This window comes from Dermacentor silvarum, chromosome 8, assembly GCF_013339745.2.
Source record: "Dermacentor silvarum isolate Dsil-2018 chromosome 8, BIME_Dsil_1.4, whole genome shotgun sequence".
NCBI classification, from domain to species: Eukaryota; Metazoa; Arthropoda; class Arachnida; order Ixodida; family Ixodidae; genus Dermacentor; species Dermacentor silvarum.
Window position 1 is genome coordinate 88,525,329 of NC_051161.1, and position 27,735 is coordinate 88,553,063.

General features: G+C 44.6%; 1 protein-coding gene across 1 annotated transcript in view; it reads left to right on the forward strand.

Annotated features, from left to right (window-relative positions):
• The window catches only part of LOC119461545 (sodium-coupled monocarboxylate transporter 2-like), a 65,367-nt gene that overhangs the window by 20,168 nt on the left and 17,464 nt on the right, over positions 1 to 27,735 (forward strand). The window contains exons 2-11 of the mRNA XM_037722887.2: positions 3,965 to 4,030; positions 9,402 to 9,453; positions 10,429 to 10,496; positions 12,593 to 12,750; positions 15,814 to 15,954; positions 16,744 to 16,873; positions 18,038 to 18,126; positions 24,108 to 24,217; positions 24,429 to 24,496; positions 27,484 to 27,570. Coding sequence (XP_037578815.1) covers positions 3,965 to 4,030; positions 9,402 to 9,453; positions 10,429 to 10,496; positions 12,593 to 12,750; positions 15,814 to 15,954; positions 16,744 to 16,873; positions 18,038 to 18,126; positions 24,108 to 24,217; positions 24,429 to 24,496; positions 27,484 to 27,570 — 969 coding nt within the window. The remainder of the gene's footprint in view (positions 1 to 3,964; positions 4,031 to 9,401; positions 9,454 to 10,428; positions 10,497 to 12,592; positions 12,751 to 15,813; positions 15,955 to 16,743; positions 16,874 to 18,037; positions 18,127 to 24,107; positions 24,218 to 24,428; positions 24,497 to 27,483; positions 27,571 to 27,735) is intronic.

Sequence of the window (27,735 nt, forward strand, 5' to 3'; positions counted from 1 at the left end):
TCCCAGAAATTTTGTATATAGTTGTAAACCCTAGACGCCCCCCAGCATAGCGTGCCTCATAATCATGCCACGGTTTTGGTAGGTAAAACCCCGAAATATAATTCATTCGACATTCATTTCGATTCAATTCCCTTCTGGCACGAATCAATTTGTACTTGATTCAGTCTCAACAATTACTATTCGCACACCCTAGTAATAATCCTCCAGGCATGCGTTCGTGAGTTATCAAGTGCTTGCCAACGTTCTCGTTTCTGTCACTGCGAGAAATACAGCGCTGTAGCAATGTGTTCTCGCATTGCGACGTAATCTTATTTCCATAAAATTCATGCGAACACAAAGTGTTCTCTTATTCACGCAACTACCAAATGCTTACTGAGATACCCAAGCTGTGGCATACACACAACCAGTGGTGATTACAATGCTGCATCGAATGGGTCCACCGACGCAGAAACCCTGGTGACATGACCTACGACCATCTTTCACCAATATTTGCGACATAAGTATATATTTTGTATCGCGTACACGAATAACAGCCAGCCAATGCACGGTACGCGGGTTTGTTTTTGTATTTCGCCCCTATCGAAATGCGGCCGCCGCGGTCGCGATTCGGTCCCGCAACCTCGGGCTTAGCAGCGCAACACCAAAGCCACTACGCCACCATGGCGGCTCTCATGTATTTATGAAGAGCGACTTTATTAATTGATTTATCTCTAGTGACGGCGATCTTTATTCGGGTGTATGTGTCGTTCTTTTCTTGTTTTTATTTTTAATTTTAACTATACACAGTTTTGATCCACGGTGATTCCACTCTTTGTAGCATGGAGTTTTCTTTGACTGGAGGAGATGTAATTTAACGCCATTTAAACGTTAATTTGTATCGTTCTTTTCGGGCAAAAAATTTAACTACACTCAACTGGAGGTAATAAAAAAACAGACAATGCTATATAGTTAACGAACAATTCTCAACATTCAGACTGTTCGGAAACGGTGGAATCGAAGAAATATTTCCAGTGAAATGAAACATCTGGCTTTCCAGTGGAGAACAGCGTTTCGATAAAAGAGGAAGTTCCTAAATCACTAGCCTTCAAAATGCGCCAACCTGTTATATTCAGCCATTTGTGTATTATGCTTAGTCGCATGCGCTGGGATAGCCCACGTGTGTGTCTACGAGTGTTCTTCTCTGTCTACTGAGAAATGTATTCATTACCGAAACATTAGTTCAGCATTACAAGAATTCTATAAAGGAATAAAGACAGGTTGCTTATAATTGTACAATGTACCTGCATAGTCATTGTATATCTGTGACGAGCTACTGGTACTACGCGCATATTTCTTAGAATATCCGCCGTATATTTGTGTGTGCCTTTTCCAAAAAGAGCAGCTCTTCCTACAGCTCGTTTCCTCTCACACATTTACAGCCAACTCCTCAAGGCGTACGCAATGGAACATTTAATTAAAGCAAAATGGGACTTTTTGCGTGTTGAAGCCAGTGCTATGGTGTCGGGTGAAGCTCCTGAGGAAGGGCGCTCCGGCTTTTTCAGGAGCAGGGTGTACAGAACTTGATGCGGCAACTTAGTATGCGGAGCGATCCCACATTAGTATAATTCCAGGCATAGGTACGTGGAAAAAAATGTTCCGCACATGGACATGAGGAATACTGGGCCGGTATTTTGTAGCGATGCCTGATGCATTATTCTATACTAGTCTTATCATCCACCGCTCACGGCCGGCTTATCCAGTTGATAACGCGAGCGGACCGTCGCTCTGACCACTGACCAAGCGCGAAAAGGCGTTAGCATCAGAAAGGCATCGCTACAAAATACCGGCCCTGTCGCGTTTACCAGTATCCATTTCGCTGGAACACGCTTCAACATACTTGTTGTTTCTGTATTTAAAAGATGTTCAGACATATGCATTACCACTCCATATATTTTGGGAATTTATGTGGAACGCCATTCTATTTACTTAAGTAAACGTGTTTGCTAAACATTTTGAAATTGAAAGCTTTTGTACGTCCGAAAATGCGTGAACAACTAACATCATTATGCAAACGTCTAGACGTGCGCAGTGAATTTTCAAGTGGAATGGGAGAAGGCCTATTTGTATACACGTACTTGTCTAGCACGCATGAAGCGAGACTATACCACCATTTGCTAAAGGCGGGAGAACACTTTCTTTTTTCATTTCAGACACACTGGTATGCCGGTTATACTTGTTAGAGATAAACCTTGCAGCTCTGTTTTGTATTGATTCTAATTTTGTGATCAGATAGTTATGGTGCGGTGACCATATATTGAAGATGCAAATTTAAGTTGGGGGCGTACATAAGCTACGTAAGCTAATTTACGGACATGAGTAGGCGATTTTTTCAGGTTCCGGAGAAGATAACCAAGTGAGCGGGATTTGTGACCAAGTTGTACGGAACAAAGGAATGAACGAATTCACCTTTATTAGAAACTGCTCTCTGCTCATGATGACCGCATTTATATGGGATAAATTATTATGCTGCGCGCTTCGCCTTTTTTTTTTTCTACCGTTACGCCTGTTTACCCTTTTACCCTTTTTTTAAGGCAAGGTGCCGCTCACTGTTAAATAGAACACGGCAATGTGCGACTGCCACTTTGCCTGCACTCCAGCTGTGAAAGCCGCCAGTAGCTGTGTCGATGCACTGTGCATGGGTTTAGAAAGCTGACACCGTTACCAACCACATGCTGTTTGGTGCAAAGCCGGACGCTTCCGCAATTGCTAGAAGAAAAAAAAATCGCACGTGCTGTGCTTTATTCACTGATGCGTTCCCCTTAACTGCGATACACATCATGCAATTTTCTCTTTAGACATGTCTTATGTTTATGTGATTGAGTTTATTTTATTGCAGTTGCTGCCAAGCAACAATAATGCTTGCATTATAGTGTGCTCCACTATCGTGTCCTATGCTCTAGTATACCGAGACCATCGGGGTTGCTTTGAAGAACAGCAACAAAAAAAAAAAAACCAGGGAGGGGGAAAGAAAATTACGTTCACGATGTAGTAACGTGTTTTAAATGAAACAACATTACTGTCTACCCAGAAAATTCTACCCATTGGCTGTTCATAAAATTCGAAGCTTCCTAAAATTTTACAGTACGTCGTGAGGCCTCGCCATGAGTCAATTGAGCCGACTGTAACATCTTTTCGTTTCTTCTTCCGTAAGCAAAACTACAGTCGTTGCGTTTTCGGTCCTTGCGTGGCATAGCACCAAACCAGATATTATATTCAGGTTGTCTCTAAGCGCACCTCCTTCCCAATAAATTCAAATGACGCGTGGCAGCACCCGGATACAGAACGTTTTGGACGTTCAGAGACGCCAAGAAGGGATAATTTCAGGCGATTGAGAAGTCTTTCATGCTAGGCCAGATTGTAGCTGAACAGGAAGTAGGAAATGCGCAACTGATAGAACATAATATCGCAATGGCGTGAATTAAGTATGTCGGTAGAGTTTCGTGTTTTTAGAAATCCGAAAATTATTACCACCGGATTTAGAGCAGGAAGCTACTTATACATGCCCATTTAGAGCCTATAAATTGGTGTGGCTTATGGTCTCTTGTTCACAGCGTATTTTAGTTAAAAGCTCCGCATTTAAAAAATTTGAATGAGATTTCTGTGGAAACATTTTTCTGACGCGTTTTTCCTGCCTCTTGAATGAACATTAAAAGTAATGATCAAGCTTTATTTACTAATAATCGCTCATTGGTTAAAGTGTAGAAGGAAAGGGGTGTTGAGAAGTAAAATAAATGAAGTTAAGCAGAAGATAAGCAGAAAAAACTTACAATTTGTGGTCGTGTTTTAGTCTTAAACGAAACACGCTGTTAGAAATGTATTGCCAATGCAGAGTTTACTTGGCGAATACGAAAGATGCTTTCATGGCATACGCCCAATATATGAACAGATAAGCAAATGTTCATTGAAATGTACTTTTTTGTTTCAGTACATTCGACTCCGGTTCAACTCGGCTATTTCGTTAACGGCATGCGCAAGCTACCTGTTTTTGACGGTAAGACAAATATTTTACTAAGATGCTGATTATTCATGTACAGAGGTCAACACACTTCTCTAGAAATCGTGCAAACCGCGTTCTCAGGAGTGCGCTGGTAATACCTGAAGATGACATGCGGCACAAAATTGGCTGTATGTGAGGTTGCGTGACTAAATTTACAGTTTCTATTGAATTCTCTCGAACTGGTGGTCGGGTGAAGCTTTGGTAGTGCTTTTACCCTAAGGAGTGTGTTCTAGACAGGTGTGTTGACCTCTGTGCCAAAAATTTTGGCTAACGCTACACTTATTGTCTATATAGGAACGACTGGAGCACAGTGAAACATGTCGTTCAAGATCGTTAAAGCACAGGACCTACGATGAAACTATTATAGTTCTGTGCCTCCAGCTTTCTCAACTTTTCTGCACAGCACTGACCCTTATGTTCTTCTGATAAAGCACACGAGAAGAAAGTGTGGTTTGCTACCTTCAGAACTGGTCTCTCCGCCTAATTTTGCAACACGGCCAGTCAGATGATGGTTAGCAAGCGAATGAAGCTGTCTAGCTACATGTGTGTCGGTCCCGGTGTCCGCACGGTATTCCTCCCCGCTGGTGGTGTTCCCTGGTATCGCAGTCTGCAACGTGAACGTATGCTAATATGTCTCAATGAAATTCGCACTAATGTTTTGCCCTGTTCACGAATGAAAGAATTTTACGTACAACATAATCAATAAAATTAAACATTTTTTCCAGTATAGGGTGGCTAGGGACTTGACTCCTGCAAAGCACAAAGTACTCTTGTCTAGGAAAGTCTTCAAATAAATAGATTACTGCTTTCTCTGTACTTTGTCACACTGTTTATGCATATAGGAAAGCTATCATTTTTGCAGCCTGATTGGCACAGCCAACACGATCTCCATATTAATACTATATCATTCGCCTAAACAAGCAAAGGATAAACAAACTTTCGCCTAAACAAATAATGCGCCTTGATAGTTTACAAGTAAGCAAAGTATTAAAAAAATACAATGGACATGTCGAAGCGAACGTAGCCCCGTGCTGTGCTGTAGGTCGGCCCGAGAACGCTTATGAACAAAAAAATCCAGAGAGTGCAAATAGCCTTCGAGTAGAAAGCACCCGTCAAAAACACGTCGTGCGTCGAAACGTTGCCCTGACATCGTGTCCTTCCGTATGGTGGCTCTAAAGCGTCTGCGATTGTTTGGCATGGCCTTGTCTGTCAACTTGGTCTATTTACTTGTAGAAGCAGCTGATGATGTAGCGAGAGAAACAGTCAGATGCACTAAAATGTCGCTCCGAGTTCACTAATACTTGTAGCCTCGTCATTCATGTATCTCTTTCTTTCATTTCGTACACTCATACCATGTCAGAGCAGGCATCCCCTGCTTCACTGTCTGCTTCACACGTCTTTCCACTTGTCTCGGCAACTCAATCCAGATGGGAGAAGTGCGGCTTAAGCTGCACTTTACCCTTCCATCGCTGAATGTGACACTTGTTTGTGGCACTGTCACTGCCTCTTCCGGCTAGCTGTCAGTCACTTTCACTGTCGACAAAAGCTCTTCGAAATTAATCGGAGCTTCGTTCTGCAGCAATCTGGTTCTGTCACCAATCAGCCGCAGAAGAACTGCCTGAAATGCGAGGCCGGAATACCATTTGCTACAAACAAAGATCGCCAATGGAAAAAATAATGGCCAGCTAAGTTTAACACGCACACTAAGCCTACTTTTCCATTTACTTACAGGTATTAATTAACAATAATACCAACGAGAGCGAAAAGACTCTGAGCTCATGAGTGTATGTGTCGCGATTGCGTTTCACGGGCGTGTCAGTGTCTATTGTGTGTGTGTGTGCGCACGTGCATGTTACAGTTGCATATTTCTCAGGCGCCAATTAAGCTTTTCAACATAGTGACGGGTGGGTTAATCAACGGTGAATTAAAACTGCAAGGAAGCCTGCAGGTATTTACGACCGCCTAATTTTGCAACACGGCCAGTCAGACGATGGCTACGAGGCTAATTTTTTTATGTTACATACAGATGACTACAAAGTATGCTTTTCTGTTCCTTTTCGTATGTGATAAATGTTTATGGGCTGCTCAAGTTACATTACCATAGCTCGTGCTTAGACCAGTGCATGTGAATATGTAAATCCTAATAAAATTATCAGTGAGTTGTGCGCCCGAAACATGATAATTCAAATAATGAACACCGAGTACCTTGAGTTTGTGGGTTGTAAATTACGCACAGAACCAAAGACGTAACGTCATTCCGGCACATATTTCAAATAATATCACTTCCCCTAGTAAACCGAATTGGCCATGAGTCGTTTTCGAGCCACTGGTCTCTCTGGCCTGAGATGACTGCAGAACCAGTTATGAAGATGACGCGCTTCCTCCTGTCGTGCTTTCCCGGGCCTTTTCAAGCTCTTCCATGATCTATCTTACACGATCTACCTTACACGCGCTGCGACGGTAAACGTCTAGATAGGAACTGCCGCTGAATATGGGCTTCTGTTGATTTTTGCCCTTGGCACGTCGTTGCTCTATGGCATAATCGCAAAGGCGACCGGCACCATTTCTAATTACCATGAGACATCGAAACAAAACAAACAAATAATCAGAAAGAATTCGCGCAAGTTAAGAGGGAGCACCGAAGCGGGAAAGCGGAAAAGTAGGTTGAAGCCTGAAAGAGCAGCGACACACGAACACAAAAAAAAAATGCTAGAGCTTTATAGGGTCCACGCAACTTTCCCAAAACGCACCAGTGTGCCGCCATATGCACTCAGTGTTTCACCACAATGCGTGCGGTCTAAATATTTCAATATAATTTCATGCATGGTGCAAAGCGAGCAATTGGGTTTGCACTGATGTCTCGAAAAAACAAAAAAAACAGCGCACAGGTGAGATATCGCCATCCCTTTGCTCACCCACATGTGCGGCTCATAAGCCGCAGCTGTGGGTATTAGCAAACGCGTGGCGATGTGGCACAATTGTGTACGTAGATTGATTTTTTTTTTGTTCACAATCTGGTCTCGACGATGCCGCAGCGGCCATGTTTTCAATATCAGAGGGATGAAAAGCGCCGACGAATGAGCCTTTTCAGTCAGAGGTTGCCGCCGTGATGAAAAACCATTTCGCTAAGATAAATTACAAAGAGATTGCGCGAATAGACGTATCTTGCACTTTGATCTTCCAGATAACTATTCTACCCTCTTAAATGTATAGTTGAGATATGCAGTCAAACGGTTTGATGCAGAAGCGCATCAGAAAAGTACAGGAAAATTGCCTCATTCAGCTCCAAAGGCGTGCTTTTGTTTTCTGCCGGTTTTAGCACGTGCAGCACTTTCTGACGTGCTTGGAAGCTTGCTTTCAGAACTGTTTTGGTGTGAATGCGAATTTGCAAAGTGCGTTTGCGCGAAAACAATTTGTTTGCAGTGGTCGTACAGTCAGAGAAAAAATTACTCTTAAAAGAGATAGAAAGTGCACCTCACACCCTTAGACCCAAAAACTGTGTCAGAGTGTGAGTTAGAACGATTTGCACCCTGATTCACTTTTAAGGGTGTAGATTAATTTATAACGTACGGAACCATTACTGCGTATTAAACAATGTGAAAATGCATGGTTCGTTAACATGCTACCTCATCGTTGTCTGCCATTTAACTCTTTCTTTCTCTGTCCTTTTACGTCGGTAAGAAATATCGAGGTAGAGAAATGCTTTTCCGGCCAAGAGGTTATCATTTCTTTAAAATAAATAGTCTGTTTATCTATAACTTTCCCTCTGTGAGGCCAGCCTGTGCTTGACAGAGTGATTAGTGAGATTGCGCGGATAATTTTTTTCACGTACGGATTATTGCTAGCGCATTATACACACAGCAAAAGGCCGACTAAAATTTTGGCGTTTGATAAAAGAACCTACGGGGGCCAAATGTAGTTTGGTGGTACCCTATAAAGTGGTTCTGTTACAGCACAAGTTCAGCTGGGGAACGTATAACTCTTCGTTTGTTCGCTAAGGTCTCTTGTTTACGTGAAAATACTCGAGCTGCTTGCTTATAGCTCAAAGAAAATAAACGCCTCGGAGTTGACCACTTGCCCTAAAATAGGATTCGTCACCGACCATACTTTCTCAGTGTTCAACAGCAAATAAATTTGTGTGAAGAAGGAAACTTTTTGTTTTAACTTCATGTGGCCCGTGTCTGTGATCTGCGTTTGTATGTTTCGTATTGCCGCTCTAACATTTATTACGTTTATTACCCGGCTTCATGAATCTAATTTTAATTTACTGTTAAGAATATTCAAACTCAAAATTCTAAAGTAACCAATAATTGGAGCGGCATTCAAGCTGATTTATTTATTTATTCATCTACCCCAGAGGCTCCGGAAGAAGTACTGCGTGAGAGGGGGAGGGCACCATATATTTACAAAGAGGGAGCAATAAAGAATTTATACAAAGATATAAATATATGACATCAGCATGTGCTTTCCGACCGCACTTCACCTATACATGTACATGTGCACATGTATTATAGTGTACAATGCACATGTCTACATGTATATCTCTCGCTAAACGTATTGAAACTAGTGGTGTTTCCGCCAGAGTAGCAGCCATTCCACGTGCGTGGGTGTACTGAAAATTGTCTTTTGTAGAAAGCAATGGGAGCCGACAAATTTTACTTCTGCCTTCCTTAAACATCAAAGCATTTGAACCGTAACGACTTGTATCCCGTTGAGTGGCTTCAAAGCATTTGATAACAACTGCGCAATCATTGTAAGTCAGCCCCGCAGCTGTAAAATGTGTAAAATTATGCGCATACTGACACTGCGGGCTGCAATGCGGCCATCACGATTAACACAGACCATTCTATTCCTCATTATACTGTGACTTCATCGCCTCACTCTGCCTATCACATCACTTCATGACCAAGGAGAGTCAAGGTAAAAGCCTTATACACCACCACTCAAAATTCGCGTTAACTCGGCCAAAGTGATTAAAATTGAGAAAATTTTCTCTACGGAATTTCGCGATGATTCTATGAAGTGCGACTGCAAGTTTCGGCCAAATTTCTTTTCCCCTAAAGCTCCTAGACGCAGTTCCGATCTCACAGGCTAATTATGAGGCATGCGTCTCTGCTCATCACGTTCTGCCCCTCAGACTCAAGTGGCAGCTTAATATTGAATCATGTCGAAGAACCAGGTGGCCCACTGCAGCACCTAAGTATTCTTTTCTTCTTCTTTCTTAGATACTCTTGGCCTCTAAACGTTCTCTGTTGTCTTAATTGTCAAAAACGTGTGCTGTTTTTGGTGTACCTCTAATAAGTTGTTGGAACATGTATTAAATTCTAAGCAACAAATGTGGAAGTTATTGTCCTCTTATTTTCAGCAAAGCATAGGTGCACTGTCCATCTATGCAGCCAGTTTGACCATCGTCACAAGTAAGTGTTAACACCATAAATATTAGAAGACCAATCTGTGGGTTTAGCTGGTCTTGCACGGCTATGCACAATATATTAGCGCAGAATCCTGAAAGAGGCATAAACTCAAGCGCCCTCATCCATTCTCTGTTTAAGCCTCTTCCAGGGACTTTGCGTTATTATAGACTAAACGAGTCACATCATGGAGTCAGCACACGTTATTCCTGCCCAGAAGGCAGTTCGAGTGCGCACAAAGCAGCAGGCGTAAACGTTCTAGGAGTCGTACACGGGATGAGTACGTTATTACCAGTAAATATTTGTACTTAAGGTTGATTGAAAATATGACATTACTTCACTCATTGAGCCGTTACTCGGCATTTCCTGCATATTGCAAGCAATGTAGATAAACCGAACTCTGAGCAGCACACCGGGTCACAGACAATTTATCATGCACATTGGCTGTGCCTGCTGTACTCGCAAAAGGGACAGTCAATCACAATAGTAGGACAACATGATGTGCTTTGATGTTGGGTCCAAGGCCGAAATGCTGTGCTCGCAAGGTCATGAAGCTGACAATGTGTGATATTGTGACGGAAAGTCAATGTTCGAGGTTTAAGAGTAGTTCCGGTTATATTTTATAGTTTATTACACATGTTCACCAGTTCTTTTTGCCTTCTAGCTTCATTGTCGCTGTCATGCTGTCATCTTTCCCGCCTCTCTATTACCTCGATGCTTATATTGATATTCCAGAAGGCAATATTCCATATATTCCAGTAGTTTACGGTTACTTAAAGTTTTTTTTTTTCCAATCCGGCTCTCTCTCTCTCTGTTTTTCATTACATGTCTATAAAGCCGGCGTTTAGTTGGACCAAGTTACATTTTCTAATGCCATCTGAATTGTTCATGCAGACGCAATGCATGTTCCTAACTCAACAGTGCCAGAGCATATTAACTGAACTATGTTCTTTTGTTTGTGTTCTCGCCTTCGCATTTCAGTTTTTGGAGCACCCCTCATCTGGTGTAACATCGTAATCGGAGTAGGTGGAACTCTGTACACGGCACTGGTGAGTGTTCCTACACGGTAAACTTGGCGCAAAGTTGTCGCTCTAACATGACCTGTCTAACTCTCAGTAATATAGTAGTAAACTCTTCGGTATAGTGGGTGAGCGGGAATTTTTCAAAGTGATATCGTAATGAATTTCTTAAAGTATGATATTCAATAACCCAGTGGAAAGGAGTAGCCATCCCCGGCGCACGGCAACAAAGCCTCCTATATTTATTTTCGTCCCACTAAAACAAAAAAAGAAACAAAGCAAGACCAACGTGGTCAAAAGTATTAGCCCTGCGTCATGACGCCTTAGGAGTGGCCGATCATGAGTTGAGTGTAAGCCTTGACTCCTGTCGAATGCAAAGCAAGCTAATGCAGTGATGTAACAATTTATGCATAAAATGGAGCGCCGTTTTGTTCGCCTTTTTGTAGTGCACTGCAGGAAATCGTATTAGTGCAAGAGCGAGTAATGATCTGAATGGATTAAGTAAATATCCATTCCATAACCGGGAGAAGTAAATAACGGTTGAGAAGTTGATGATGATGGACCAGTCCGCATGCTTTGAGTGCGTTCACACTCACTCTGATTTCAGTGTATTGCCAAAAAATTAAGAAATGAGGTAAGAGAGTGGAGAATATTTGCTTTCATTTGCGCAGTAACGGCGCCATATTCTTAACCAAGAAAAATCCGCATTTCAAAGTAAAGTTTTCTCTCGTTGCCCGGGTTTCGCGTGTCGTTCATATTGGCTTGTCGTACCGTGTAGCACCAAGGAGTGTGTAGGTCTGTATATATCCCACACTTCTAAACGCTAAAATAGCTCTAGTGAGATTACATCTGTTCTGCCTAATAAAAGAATAAAAATTGACATAATATCCCTACATGCGATGCCGGCACGTTTACATACATCTAAAGCACACAAATTCTAAGTATCATAGCGCTCTATATTTTTTTCCTTAAATGTATTCTATTTGGCCTATACGATCCTTGGGTAACTCGGTTGTGCCCATTCTCGGCCGATCCAACAGAATTGGAATGTGCCACTGTGATACAGGGGCCATTGAAGCCCTAAATGTACTTAGTCACTTGTCGTACCTCTCTGTGGAAACACCTCACCAGACTATGCTTCCCTCGACAAGAATCAAACCTCACCTTTCTTCTAGTGACATCGCTGCGTCGACCTCTCACAATATGCATCCACCTGGACCAGTGTTTGCATTTTGACATAGCTTGAGTATGGCGCAGTGCTTAAGCATAACCATTGCGTTAAGTTAAAGTTCGTCAAGATTACTCGTGGCTTAAGAAAAGAAAAAAACACGGTTTCACGCATCTCATTTCTATACAACGTTTAAGTAACCGCTTCATGAAAGCTTCGCATCACATTTATTCTAAAGTGTGCGTTAGATATGCATAACCTTAATTTAGTTTTACCTTTTTGTACAGTAAACTCTCATTTGGACCGCTCTGACACTCGCGAAGTAAACCATTTTATTATATGTAAGCACAAGAAAAATATAGCAGCACAGCTATATAGCTACATTGACTATAACGACATAAGTACAAGCGCCCCAGTGATATCCGTCAATTAAGATAATCTGCCACGTCATGGCTTGAAGCCATGCTTTATCCCTACCCACACTTCATCATTTTCCGCTTCCTTAGCGCATAAGTTTCTTTCCTCTTTATACCGTAGTAATAGCGGCAGTAAAAATGACTTCAATAGACCCATAAATTACGTGAAGATGCTTTCACTCTTGTGGAGCCGGCACTGCAATTGTTGCACTGAGCGTATTGGTGCGCTTTCAATGGTACTGAACGCCGCAAAGTAAGGAGGGGCAGAATTGGTAGGGACAAGAGCTGTGACCAAAGTATTCCATTTCCGGCCTTTCAGTAATTTCTCTTTTTTAACGTTAGATGATATACGCTCTATATGGCTGGTAGGTATACCTTCACCAACGCATCTATGATATTCGTATACCTCTTGTCCCGTTGTCTAAGCAATTCGTCATGTTCCCCGTCCCATGTGGTGTATGTGCTGTTGAGTGCGTTTCGAACTGCACTTGTTTGATATCTCTTCCTTCGTACGTTTCACCTCTCCCGGAAAACAACCATAGGGCGGATTGAGAGGTGTTGTTTGGACGGACTGCATGCAGCTGGTCTTCATTCTACTCGGGCCCACAACAGTCATCGCGAAAATCATCGTGGATTCTGCCAGTTCTACAGGAGCTTCGCAGGCACTGCACGAACTGGATCTTCGCACTTACGCGGCGAAGTGAGATTTTCGTTTCTTGGCCGAAATTTCTCTTACGATCTCTGCAGTAGGGCTCAGCGCTACGCGGCACCTACTTTATTCTTTTCTTTTGCAGTGTCATGCTTTTGCGTTTTCCTGCCCGCCTTTTCTCTCGCCTGACCACACAATAATGCGGCCTTTCTATACCCGCGCACTGTTGCATAAAAAAACTGAAAAACTCATAATTGCGACATGTTTGGTACGTAATGAAGTAAAGGGTAAAAGAAATCATAGCAAGAATATGCGGTAACATAACGCCCAATAGTAGGCTCTAGTATCGAGACTGTAATAGGCATATGAGTAATATGGGGCACATCGGGCAAAAAAATGAACGAGAACAATTTATCCTATCTGTAGACTTATGAGGGTAAGCTTTTGTATTGAAAAGGAACCTTCAAGGATACTGTCAATTCGATAGCAGCTGGAGGGCCGCCTCGAATACAGTGTTCTGGGAAAGCCATCCGTCGCGGCCTGCTGAAAAGAGCGCCGGTAATTCGTTGGCGCTGTGAAAATGAAAGTAGGGCAAGTTACGGCACTTGATGAGAGAACGAGGCGTGATGTCAAGGCGCACAATGAAGGAAGAGAGGGATGATATCAATGTGTGCGGTGAGGGCGCTCGGTGAAGACGGAATAGTCCAGCAAGCGGGAGTTCGTCCATATTGGATGGGAAGTGTCTAGCCAGACTGCCCGCTAAAAGTCATCTCAGATTTCTTCGCCCTGCTCGCGAAAAAATTTACTGGGCATCACTTTGGTTAACATACTTCTATTACAGGGTCATCATGGTACGCTGTCAAAAGTGCAAATAGTCGCACGAATTACACAGATGCACGGAAGCTGTTATACTAGAACCAGAGGCCGAAATTAGTGTTTGCATTATTGAACACGTGACTGCATTGTATATGAGTGCCATCTCCATTTTACGCGTTTGTATACCAAAAAACGAGTGCGACCAGTAGCCGATGCAGGTATGCATTTACAGTGCGCTCGCTCTTTGATGTACTTTTCGTACTAGGCAGTGAGTTTGGGGATGTCTCGGGTCTCCAAATAGTGCTGACCACCACAGGTTCGAGCTTACCGAGCCACAAGCACGCGTCAGCCATCGCCTCTCGTGCTCTAGCCCGCGCTGCGTGAGTGCTCAGGCCGCTAAACACGGCACCGAACGCTGTGCGCGCAAGAGAACGCAGTATTGCCCCGAGTTAGCGGGACCCGTTCATTGTCTCCGGCGGCACCCAACACTGCACAAACGCCCGGTCCCGGGGCGGTGCGGGAACCTAACTGCTTCAGTTCGAGGAGGAGGAGGAGAGAAGGCAGGGATGTTAATCAGAAATGCGTCTGGTTGGCTACCCTATTCTGGGGGGCGGGAACGAGAAAATAGAAAGGTGAGAAGGGCGAAAATACAGACAGGGGCGCCGCCAGCAAGTCACTGCCAGAGCAAAGGCCCCCCGCGACACGCCGATAGGAAAAATTCACGGAGGAACTTCTCTGCGAGTTAAGTATGCGTAAGCATTCTGCCGCTTGCTCATCTTCACGTAGCCCGGTGTCATTATCAATGTTATGAAACATGATCCCGCCAGTACAAACGACAGCGCTGTGGCGACACGAAGTGGTGCGGACGGCGGCGCAAGGTGCATTGATGACGCAAGCAAAGTACTGCAGGTGGCGTCGCCAGGTGCTCTGATGACGTTGCGATCATTATAAGGCGTTATTGCTCTTTAGCGCCATATCCATCCTCGTCGAACCCTTATGAACCATGACCAAACGTTCTCCGGCGGCGGCTGTGCATAGCACGGCCGTGCGGACCGTATCTTGAAAGCGATCTGCAATGCCGACACAGTGTGGCGAGTGCTAAAAGCTTCGCGAGCTGTCTTCTAGCCATTTACTTCGCGTTGGAGAGAGACGCGCGGGCCCATATCTTGAAAGTGATCTGCGAAAGGGGTAGAGTGCTGAGAGCTACGTCAGTGCAGTGTTCTCGCTGCTTCGTTGGCGTTGAAGCGCGAGGAAGCACGAAGGTGATTTCGCTCGCTACGGCGGGTGCTATCTTAAAGCGATCGTCTTACGGGACGAACGGACGGACGGTTTTTCTCGTTGGCTAAGCATACAAATGCTTACGCATTTAAATTTCCCCGCTGCTATGCGGCTTGGTCTCACGATAACCAATGGGTCCACTCGCGAGAGATCGGGCGATCTCCTTCGGCTTGGGCCTCCGACAAGTGCGGCTCGGCGCAGTTGACAGCGCGCGAGCACTATAGGCACCGCTCTTCAGCTTAGCGTCTGGAAAGGAACAACACAAGGTACGCGCTCACCGTAAGTGCAACGGCACCGTAAGTGAGCTCAAGTCCGGGGCACACATGGGCCGGCGGACAAGATGAAAGCATGTACGTACTCAGTGCAGACGCGTAGAGAACTCCTCCTCTCTCGCGGCGCGTGCAGCCCTTAGCGGCTGCCGGCGACGCGAGCGCCCCCACCGCAAACCACCAGCTGTGGAGCGCTACCGCCGAAAACCGTCGCCATTGGAAAGGGAAGAAGCGTAGGGCCAACATAACAGGAGAATGCCTGCGCAGAGGCGCCGGGGCATACCTCATTCCCCACAGTATCCTCGGACGGCACGCCTCTTTCAAATGACCATACCGGTCTCCATAATGCTGCACAATATAAACTACCCCGGATAGCCTGACTTCACTGCGACACTCACGCGGATTTCTTGGCTTTGATGATTCTGTAATGTGATGGGAAAAGTACTTCCGTGTGATCACACGGTCATTGCTGGCCTCGTGTCAATTATATCCTCTTGGACCTTGCGCAAACATTCGTCAGATTTACAGAGCGAAAAGACTCAAGAGGAAACGGAGGTATCACAAGAGTTGTTTTCCGGTATTCCGGGACCCACTCGTTTATGCTCAAGTCACTGAATAAGTTCGAAAGTGCGAATCCCTCATTAGAACCTACGCTTTGGAACACACTTTATGTATTGCAATGTTACCTTAATATACTGCACTGACACGCATACCAAATGAGTAACTGTTCTTTCGTGTTATTCCTTTCCAGCGTGGCATTCGACATTACTCACGATGAAAACGTCTGGTCTGCATTCGTAGCATCAACGACGGCTTCTATCTACCGAGTAGGTTTGGACCAAGTTGTTGTGCAGAGGTGCATGGCTTCACGAACTCTTGGCAGCGCTCAGAGGTATGCCCAAACAGTCGAGTTTTACTGAGCGTGCTTTTGAGATTAAAAGGTTAATGTTATGGCTCTCGCCGGAGAAACATATTTGAGTGACATTTGTACTAATTTAAATGGGTAAATTAGCGGCAACCTACGTTTTGACCTTATTGCGTTTCGAGGGTTTATTTTCTTTATTGTTCAGCCGGTCTAGTCCCTTGTGAAGTGACTTCTGTCATTCGAATATGTTAGACGAAATAGAGGCTTCAAAGCATTACTATAATCTGGCTTTACGGTAGTAGAAGAAAATGCGCTCATCGTCGGAATAAATCTTGTTTCCTAGACAAGTTCGCGGAACAGAGTGTTCCACCAACTTGTTTTGCGTGAACATGTGTCTCTTCAAATTTAAATACGATTTCAAGTGTTTGCGCATGCTCCTATGTCATACGTTCATTCTGCTAATTTATATGAGAGTGCGAAAACTCGCCGTAAAGTGAGGTAAATATCACACAAAAAGTTACTCGCGCATCAAATGCTGCCAGAACTTTCTTTGTCTTTTAGGCGAACCCACTAAAATGAATTAAACTGGAGTTTTTTACGTGAGATATAGTGCGTAATCACAGGCGAAAGAACTGCAAGGTCAAACATCAAGATACCGGATAATACCAAGGAAAAAAAAGGAAATCACAGCCACAACGACCACACCGAATCAATTTCTACAGTATTCTCGACTTGAGTGATCATGACACCATGTTCACGCCATGTTACTGTGTTAGCAGCTGCACAATAATCTTTTTTTTTTTGTTTTACTTGCAGAACCGTCTTAATGGGATCAGTCATGCTTGTCGCCGTTTATGCAATCAATTTAGCTGTCACTATGGCTTTGATAGTGTGGTTTTGGGGCTGTGACCCGAAGTTGTCCGGTGCTATCCAAAGCTATGATCAGGCAAGTTAATTTTTGTAATTACCTCAAATCAAATTTGCGGTGCAAGAAAATGTAACACATAGCTCGGCTTGTAAATAATATTTTAAAGATGCGCAGTGTTGAGAACAGGAGGGCACGAAGGACACAATGTGTGCAAATAGCACGTGAATTTAGAAATGCCACATTGTTTTTGTTTCCTTGACAGTCGCTACAAATACTTCTTGGACAAACACGGAAATAACTAAGAATAACCGCAGGTTATACAAAACTCTATTCGCAGGTTATAAAAATTTTTATTCCGAACACCGCCACAAAACTGAGTTGTTGTGGGAAACAAAAATTACTCGTTTTTCTTGATACGAACAGAAAGCAAGAACTTCTGCTCTTATCGCCGTATTTGGAAACTGTTGGGCCACAAGATTTTTCTTGCGAGCCTATTTTTGCTTTTCGTGTGAATTCATAGCCTCATCAGCCTGAACCCTCATTTTGAAATGCGCTGAGTAATTGCGGAAGAAGGCACCAGAGAAGGATGACAGAGTGCAATCCTTGTTTCGAGTGTGCAGACAAGGATAGTGTTCCGTCGTCATTGCCTGATGAGCTTTCAATGGTTTTCAGTAGCACTCAGCGCAGCACACCATAAAAGAGCTCAGTTTCTTGCTATACTCAACCTAAACCTGCTGACCAAAAAATAAAGAATGCGAAAAAAAAATGGGTGGTCGAGCATCCAAGTTCTCGTAGTTTTTTTAAACCTCCGCTGGATCCTGGCAATCGGCTTACAAATTTAATTTAGAGTGAAAACAAAGCAGAACTTAGTAGAATTTTATGCCTTTTGTGCAGCCATTCTGCGACAATGATAGAAAAGGTATGCATCGCACATAATGATGACACGCAACATTAGTGCACTCTATTTTTAGCAGTGTCCCGTATCACCTTTAAAATCAATGATCGGAAATTCAGTCCTGATTAAGCGAGTATGGCGATTATTGTTGGCAGTCTTCCTGTTTTAGTTGCTATTGCGCCTGCGAGCAATTGCCATTATACACATATCTGTCCTTGTGGTCGAATGAGAAAGCAAATCTATAGTAAATCTGGTTCCATATATGCTGCCTTCTTCGCGGTGTTTAATTTGTACATGGTCGAGTGTTATTGCGCTGCACCTAATAAATCGCAATTGCGTCCCAACAGATTTTGCCGTATTATGTGAAAGCCTTCCTCGTGCACATTCCGGGATTCACTGGACTTTTCCTCGCAGCCGTTGTAAGTGCCGCAACAAGGTAAGACAAAGCTGCAGATCGAATCTAAAATCAAAACATTTTCCGTTCTGTGTGCATATATGTGTGTGTGAGCTTCCTGGTAATTTAAATCTCTGTTTCCGTTTCGTTTGCGTAACGAAAGTCTCGAACATTAGGCGATCTGCATTATTGCGAATACTTCTATTCATTTTTTGGGCCACACGTCATTATGAACTCAACTGGCAGTCTAACAGGCTCACACTTCTATCGCAGGTCCAAGAAAGTAATTTGCCCTAACTGATGAGGCGAAGGCTTACAGCCCGTTAAGAGTGACCGGTCATGAACATGAATTATTTGTGCACATATTAGTAACAATTAAAGGACAGAAGAACAAACCCGTGGCGACGCCGCCCCGTCATTTTTTATTCCGCTTGCTGAGAATTGCAATTTCGAATATAATAATTACGTACACAGTTCTGACACGGAAGTGCAAAACATTTGCTCACAATTAGACTTGTGAACGAGGCTCACATTAGCCTCGCGAACCTCGTTCAAGACGTTTTTATTGCACTAGAAATTACATGGACATTCACGCGAACTTTTGTCATTGTCATTGCTGCTGTCACCGTCGTGTTCCGTGTAAAATCCAATTGTGATAAGACTGAGCGGCCAGCGTGCCATATGCTTACTGCTGGTGCGAGAAAAAAAGCGTGCTAGAGTGACCGCATACGCTGTCAGCGCCCTACCTCGGAGGTAATCGGCGGCGGATACAGCACGAAGCGCTTGCTCTCTGTTGCCAGGGTTCTGCGTCACGCCAGCGTTGTGACTGCGAGTGCTCGCGGCCTTCTAGAGATATATGTTCATGTTTGTTGGTGCGTGCGTGATACCATGCATGTTAATTTATCTAGTAAGCCAATGGTTGCTTCAATTTATGCAGCGGATAAATCTGAGAATTTTACTTTGCTATCACCATGAATGCTTTGGGTTTTGTGTGAAACTGCGACTTTTTTTTTTGCGTCACGAACTCTATTTCGGCCTAAACATTAAGAAATGAACCTAATCGACAGACAATATCCACAGAAATGTTTATAGCTTTGATTTTTTGGGTTTTCCATCACGTTCGTAACCCATACCGACAAAATATCGCAAGGAAATTTGCGCTGTCCAATGCACTACGTTTTCAAGGAAGGAAGCATTACGTTTAGCGAACACGTACCAAACATTTGACATATATTGGTAATAAACAAAGATTATACTTGCTAGTTACACAAAAGTTGCAAATATTTCTCTAACGCACGCTGTGCGCTGTACATTGCCTAGCTGCAGTGTCTGCTAAAGTCCGTAGTAAAAAATGTGGCTGCAACTGTGAGGCGCTCCATCACGCTGTCACCCATGCATACGAAAATGTTTCTTTTTTAGTTTTTTTTACCAGGCCTAACCATGAGTGTTTCCAAATAGAGGCCTCGCTATCAACTAACGGGTTTCATGCTATGCTTGCGGGGTACAAATTTAAGTAACATAAGAAAAAAGTATTAGGAATGTAGACACTTCATTTGCTTTCACTTTTCTGCTGTTGAGAAAGAGGCAAACCGGTATCACGTACTGCCACCGGCTTCCTCTTAAATGCGGGTACAGAACATACGTACCCCTGGCACACATCTACATCTTGGCAGAAATACAAAAAGCATGAAAAGAAAGCACGCTCCATTCCACTGGCGTGAAGGTCGATTACCGGCGAAGCAGTTTAGCACGCGACATTTCCCAACGTGGGAGCGGCCCGCTACGGGCTAGGAAACTAGCGCGACCCAATGGACCATAATAAAGTTTTTCCATCCATCCATAGAGGTGACGCATAATTTACATGAAAGGTGTGGGAAATTTTATTTCTCCTGAGGGGGCGACGGTGGTCATCCCGAAGAAAGACACACGCACGCACACTTTTATTTTGATCGGAGCTCTTGATCGGCCTCAGCGGATCAATGGCCTAAGCTTTGAGAGACCCTTATTATCTTCCTGAGGGTCTGATTTTGCAAATGGCGCCTATTGATAACTAATCTAGTTAGAATGCATATCAAAGTGATGAGACGTAAAAATTTTTGCATAGAATGGAGCGATTTTGCATCCCATTCGGGAGCTGTGTTTTTGCACACGCAGATTGTTAACGGACAAGAAAAATGCATATAACCCTAACCATAGACAGATTCGCTGTGAAAAAGCAGTGTGCATGGCCAGGAGCGTCAACCGCAGCATGGAAAGTATTTGCGATGTATTTCCGGCATTGGCATGTTTATTTGAGAATGTTGGGGGGCAGCGCTTTAGTGTGAATGGAAATGTGTTCCACATTGATGTTACTGAAAACTGACGCATCGTGGCTCTCATTTTGAGCTTTGTAAGTGCGGCGTCATATGTTGCACCTCAGGATGATGACTCAGGATCGAGGACTGCAAGCCGGCCTAGGGCCTACCGTGGTCATCCCGTATGTGCCGTATGAGCCAGTGCCTGAAGAAAATTACTAGGAAGGGCTGGAGTTCGCGTTATTCATTCCGCACCGAAGCTAGGCACTTTGTACGTGAAGGTCAACCGGACCAAGCCGTGACTCAGTTTCCGGCAAGAAGCACGCGCAGCAGTTCGTCTGCTGTGCGGTCGGTGTTGTGTGCGAAATCCCGCTGTCCTGCGGCCGAAACTACGTAGGTCAAACTGGACTGGTTCCTCAACGAACGCCTCCGAGAACATACTAGGTCTCTCGACACAGGACGTGGCATCAACTTAGCCATTCATGTAGCATCGTGCTACCTGAATGCCACGCCGGCATTTGATAAGTGACGAATCCTGAGACGACACAGAGACCAAAGAACGCGCAAAATTGTAGAAGCGTACGCGATGCACCGGAGTGGCCCTTCTTGCGTAAGCCCACCATCGCCAAGTTTATACGACGAAAAGCTCAATTATCTGAAAAGTTTCATCATCTGATCAAGTGACATGGCTGTGCTCTTGGGTGGCTCGATGCGTTGACCATTTGAAATCGCATTGGAAGGCGGTAGCGCTATCTCGACTGGTCACGCCGCGGCGGCTGTGAGTTGCACTGTACTCGGGTATAACTTTAGAAGGCAGCGGCACCTGCCCCTCAAAGGAGGATACAAACAAGCCCTACCAATGGGCGCGCACTCTAGGCTGACGTTTCGAGCCAGACAGCCAGTGACCCCGCCAATGGAGGAAATGACCGCCCGCGCTTCGAACTGGGGCGTGTCGCGTCATCTTTGTGCGTCTGCCCCTCGTCAGAGTGAATTCCCAACCTCTTTGTGGTTGTCTATCATGCCGGATCGGTTCTCCATAAGAAAAAAATTGTCGCAGTTTCACCCGAAAGGCGAAGCATCAATTGCAATAGCAAATTAGTAAAGAGCTATACGGAGTAAGGATAGTAGTTTTATCAGCTGTATAAACTTGGACATGCAGCAGCACGAGCAACGCGCAGAACTGTTGTCGACGCCGTCGGCGTATTGCCCGCGTTCGCACCGAACACGCGCGGCGTTGGTGACTGTTACCGGTGCCTCTGGGGGTGGCTCCAAGGTTTTGGACGAGATCAGAATGGGACACTCGTCGAGCAGCGTCGCAAATCTTACCCACCTTCTCGCCTCGCAACGTTTTTATATAAATACGCATTTGGTGCCGCAGCAAAACGTCGCCTCCCCTCCCTCCCTCCCGTCCCCCCACGGCCTTTTGCGCGACGGAAGAAGTTGCGTTTGATCTCTATATACGGTGATTCTAAAGGAGGAAATAGACGCTTAATTCTGCAGCACTTCAGAGAGCACGGCGCAGAGCGCGAGTTTGCACTCCGACGTGCGATCGCTCCCCGTGAAAGCGCGTGTTCCTCGCGCCCTTTCACTCGCACATACAGCGTCCGGAGCGCGGCGACGATTTCATCGCCGTTGACGTCATACGGAACCTCACGGCGACGCCGATGCCGATGTCAGAATTCCGCTTTGGAGTGTCAATGTAATTGCTATCGCAATAAAAGTAAAAACGTTACCTATCGACAAAGGGGTCAGGCAAGGAGACACAATCTCTCCAATGCTATTCACTGCATGCTTAGAAGAAGTATTCAAGCTCTTAGACTGAGAAAGCTTAGAAGTGAGGATCAACGGTGAATATCTCAGCAACCTTTGCTTTACAAATTACATCGTCCTATTCAGTAACCATGGGGACGAAATAAGAAAAAAAATTATTGAGGACCTTAACCGAGAAAGTGTAAGAGTGGGGTGGAAGATTAATATGCAGAAGACAAAGATAATGTTGAATAGCCTGGCAACGCAACAAGAATTCAGGATCGCCAGTGAGCCTCTAGAGTCTGTAAAGGAGTACGTTTATCTAGGTCAATTACTCACAGGGGATCATGATCATGAGAAATTTACAGAAGAATATAATGGGTTGGAGTGCATACGGCAGGCGTTGCCAAATCCTGACTGGGAGCTTACCATTGCCGTTGAAAAGAAACGTGTACCATCATTGCATTATGCCAGTTATGACTTATGGTGCAGAAACTTGGAGGTTAGCAAAGAAGCTCTAGAAGTTAAAGACCGCACAGAGCGCGATGGAACGAAAAATGTTAGGCCTGACGTTGAGAGACAAGAGAGAGATGTGCATCAGAGATCAAACTAGGATAGCCGATATTCTAATTGACAATAAGAGAAAAAAATGGAGCTGATCAGGCCATTTAATGCGTAGGATGGATAGCCGGTGGACCATTAGACTTACAAAATGGATACCAAGAGAAGGAAAGCGCAGTCAAGGACGGCAGAAAACTAGGTGGGGTGACGAAGTTAGGAAACTTGCAGGCGCAAACTGGAGTCAGCTAGCGCAAGACAGGGCTAATTGGAGATTGCAGGGAGAGGCCTTCGTCCTGCAGTGGTCATAAATATAGGCTGTTGATGATTATGACCTTGATCATGCCGGAAATATTATTGCGAGCTTACGACGCGCCAATTGTACCACGTACCTTTGTTCTGAGCCATGATCTAGTGAAGAACGGTCGCAGCAAGCATCGGTGATGCTACGCTACGCTACACTTCGTCTGAAAACGGAATTCCGCGGCGACGCACCACTGCAAACGTCTGGAATGTTTGTTATATGGTGTTTTGTTTTCCTCCACGGTGGATTAAACCAGTGACTGCACTTTATAAACACATGCCCGCGGCCGTCGATCGTGCATCGTAGCAGATGAGTGGCAGCGTTGTAGAAGGCACGAGGTTAATTTTCTCTCGGGATCCGGCATGTGCCGTAGCATTACCATCACGAGAGATATAAAAAACCAGTCATCAAGATATATACTCTTATTTATTCCCAGAAATACGCATTATAAAAGCGCGAGTTTTTGAGCAGGACTATATATTTAGCCGCGGAGTCAATCGGCTGCCGCGCTTCGGTCATGTGGGCGGGGCCTCTCCGGCCTTCTCATGTTGTACCGCGCTATAGACGCCTAATTTCGTGCACCGAAACTGGTGTAAGCACGGCCTGAAGCACCAAGTTCAACCCACCGCCACTATGCCGACACCAGTCGGGACAGCACTTCTGCCCTCACATGGGCGCGCCGGCCGCACCTGGTGCGTTTTGATCGAACGGCCGCGCTTGCGCGTTTAGTTGGTTTGATTGTGAATGGCAATTGTCATGCTTATCTTCTGGTACATTCCTTCTGTAAAACTGGTAAACGCGCAAATTTTTATGCGCAACGTACTTTCGTCTCATCTCAGCTTGTTGGCCCGTGCTTGTCCTTTAACTCTATCAAAATGGCGTACTGCGTACACACAGCTTTAAATTTGCTTCGTCCGCCTTTGCACGCAGGAGTTGGAAATCAGCGCTCTGAGTTTTTTGCCACTCGTGCATCCTGTCTTTTACGCTGTTCCCTTCAGAGACGTTGCCTTAACTATCTCAAATCCAGACATTAAAGTCGCCTTTTAAATATTTGTCACTTTTCTATGTCAGGTTTGTTTCGTGGCTGTGTGAGTAAACAGCACTATTACTTTTTACAGCACGATATCGTCAATCATCAACTCCCAGGCTGCGGTTCTTTACGTTGACGTGCTGTCTCCGCACTTCAAAAACGTCAATTCTCATGTCAAGTGGATCACGCGAGGCACAGGTATGCTCTATGACATTGTTAAACGCTACTGCGAAAAGGATTGCATATATCACTCATATATTTTAGGCTCGGTGGCTGCTGGTTATCTCTCGGCATGTTCATCATCTGCAGTGCGCAATATGTTGTGGTTATCTTTATTTCCAGCTCGCCGATCAAAATGCAGGGATGTATTTCTAATACTACATACAATTCTTTTTTCTTTCTGGTGCAGCATTCCTTCTTGGCGCTATCATGACGCTGTATAGCTGTGCCTGTGTCTACATGGGATCCATTACAAGGGCAAGTGTCGTTTGTATTATTGACCCGCAGTGGTTGCTCAGTGGCTATGGTGTTGGGCTTCTGAGCACGAGGTCGCGGGATTGAATCCCGGCCACGGCGGCCGCATTTCGATGCGGACGAAATGCGAAAACACCCGTGTACTTAGATTTAGGTGCATGTTAAAGAACCCCAGGTGGCCCAAATTTCCGGAGTGCCCCACTACTGCGTGCCTCATAATCAGATCGTGGTTTTGGCACGTAAAACCCCATAATTTTTATTTTTGTAATTAATGAAATGAAAACGAGCAAGAGAATAAGTCACTCTGTAAGGGCGATGGCTACTGGTTTTCACATAGAAAAGATATCGTAAGGTAAAAATAAACGTCACAGTTACGGAAAGTCTTGACGGCAGTTAGGCACACTTAGTAAACGACGTTCGCATAAACTCAGATGCACTGGAACATACAAAGACAAAATTTGACATTCGAGGACAAGTTGGCTTTGTGAACGGTCTTCTCGGTATTTTTCTGTATGCAGGAAAATTTGGTAAATGAAGTCACTTTCATTTTGTTAGGTGTTCTTGGCATCAATAACCAGACAAAAACTCATAACTCACGTGATTGTCAGCTCAACTCGTATTTGCTTTTTATGTAAAATGTTTGTTGCTGACAGACAGCAGTGCCCGGGTTCACTTTGAGGAGTACAATACAGCGCTATTACGAGAGAGAGAAAATGGACACGCGTTTGCCATCATTGGTGTGTCTGAAATTATTTTTGGCCGAGGCTAAAATTCAAACGAACAATATGCACATGGTAGAACCAGGATCTGTAACACCCTCATAAGCAATAACTAAATCAAACAACTCTGATGCATAAATACTTGATAAGCTCCCGGAGAGTCATATGTCGTGTCATTCGTGACTGCGTCTATAAAGAGACAAACATGCATATTACTGCATTTAACTACCCTTGACGCGAAGACGTATCATTCCGCACGCAGAAAACGCGGCCGACTGACCGCGGTTTCCTTTTTTTTATTTATCTACGCTACATCACAAGTGTGCATACTTTACGTCACGGTTGCGCTCGACAGCCATTGTTCTTGCACCGACGGTGTTTTCGACAGTCGCTCTTCAGAACGCTAGTCATTGGGATCCGTTCAAAACACTCCACCGAGAATTCCGGCTACAAACTGGCATGACGTTTCAACTGATGAAAATCATTATTGCCGCAATATAGACACCCGGTTCTGCACCTCAGCATTTACGTGAGTGCGCCGGATTGTTGTGCTTACTCTTCTGCTCGCAACATATGCCGTCCACATTCTGTCATGGAAAGCTATCGCGGTATTTCCGGTACTAGCATGCCCATTTGGCTTTTTCCATTGAGGATCGTAGTACTCTGGTTGCTTTCCCCGCACGTCCGAAAGGTCACTCTGCCCCACTAATTTTGAATTTGCTTGATAACAATGGACGTAAAATTGTTACTGAAATTATAAAATAAAAAAAACAAATACCCTGGCAGCAGATAAGAATGAATCAATAAGCCCACTGAGTGTCTGCCTGTCGCATTGGTTGATTAGCACCATCGGAAATGGACACCGCTAGTGTCTGCTTTTTGCATCGCTGTGTGGGTCACAAGCAAAATAAGACGCTGCGAATGTGTAACAACGCTTGTTTAAAAATACACGAAGGCGGAGAATAAACAAGTTATATCAAAAAACGCGTTCAAAATTTTTTGTGAGGATCAATGTTCGATATTTAGGCAATTTTAACAAAAAGAAATGCTTCAAATTGCGGTATATAATAGTTATATACACGTAAGTATAAAAATGACACAAACTTTTTTTAACCGAACCAACCGAGAACTGATCCTCATGCAGGACTTCAAGCCCATCTGACCGGTTATTAACCGGTTTGAATTGTGCATGAAGATGACGCTGGTAATTTTTGCAGTGGCATGAAAGTCGGCCAATTTTATCCCGGAAACAGGCACTGAACTGCCGATGGGCGCAACTGTCGCGCCCTTAGCAGACGCGAATGAGTGACGTGAATGTTCACGTTTCACTGTTGGGCGAGTGTGGAGTGAGCCTACTTACCAAGCTGCAATGTCGCTGCTTGTTGCAGGTTTTGATGGGAGTAACAGGCAAGTAATGCTAGCAAATGCGGCACTATACTGAAGCGACTGCAGTGTGCTACCTCGGCGCGAGATTTAGCTGAAATGAATGAGCGGCTAAGTAGTATTACAATACACGCATAAAAAATTCTGTGGCAACAAAGGGATAGTTACGAAGGCGAAGCGCACACAAGTAAGAGAACTCCCAAGTCCCACGTTATAATGCGCATTGATTTAGGTTGGGCAAGCAAAAACACAAACACCTTATTTACAACTGCAAAATAAGACAAAGCACCACGGATCGAGTGTTATATCTGATTTCTTTTTCCCTTTTGTCTTCCGCACATCGGCAAATACGAAACCGTTGCGCGTGGAAGCTACGTTGATTCAGTATCTGTTACAAGAAATGAAAATCGTTGTCAAACGTTGCCGAATATATGGTGCAGTAGGACACACAGAAGCTTACCTCCTGTAGATTTCCGTTCATTGCCACAGAAAGTTGCCCGCCAGTATTACTACAAGCCGCACACGCTGAACTGCCCATAAGCTTCTGTTGCCGGCTTCGTGCTCTCCCGAGCTCATGCCGGAAGGAACACACCACGCCTGAGAAGAGCAGTGGAGAGGTGGCAAATTATCATTCCAGTTTCACGTAGAACACTGTTTAAGCACGCGTTTCCTTCGGACGTGCGAATTATTTACCTGTGTAGCTTTCTTCTTTTCCTTTTGTTTTGTTGCGTGCTGTTTAGCTGCCTGCCCACTGCGTGCTGAGGCCAAGTCTGTAGGCGAGTCACTATAAGAGAAATTTTGAAGCTTGCTTGTTGCGTAGTGTTCTTTCCTGAGTTCTCTCGCGCAAGTAATCACGTTTGCGTGGGTGCGTGATTCTTTTCATCGCAGGTCATATTGATGGTGCTTTCTGCATCAACGGGACCCTTCGTCGGCTTGCTGTTATTGGCGATTGCGTTCCCATTCGTGCATACGAAGGTAAGCGTCCATATTGTCATTCTCATTCCCCCGTGTTCGCAATGATCACATTCCCCGTGTTTTCTTTGCATTTTGTCGTCCGTCGTTTTAGAGCTTCGGGCTAGATTAGATGAAGGGTGCAAGAGTAATAGAACAATAGACTGAGGACAACTAAACAATGCTTTA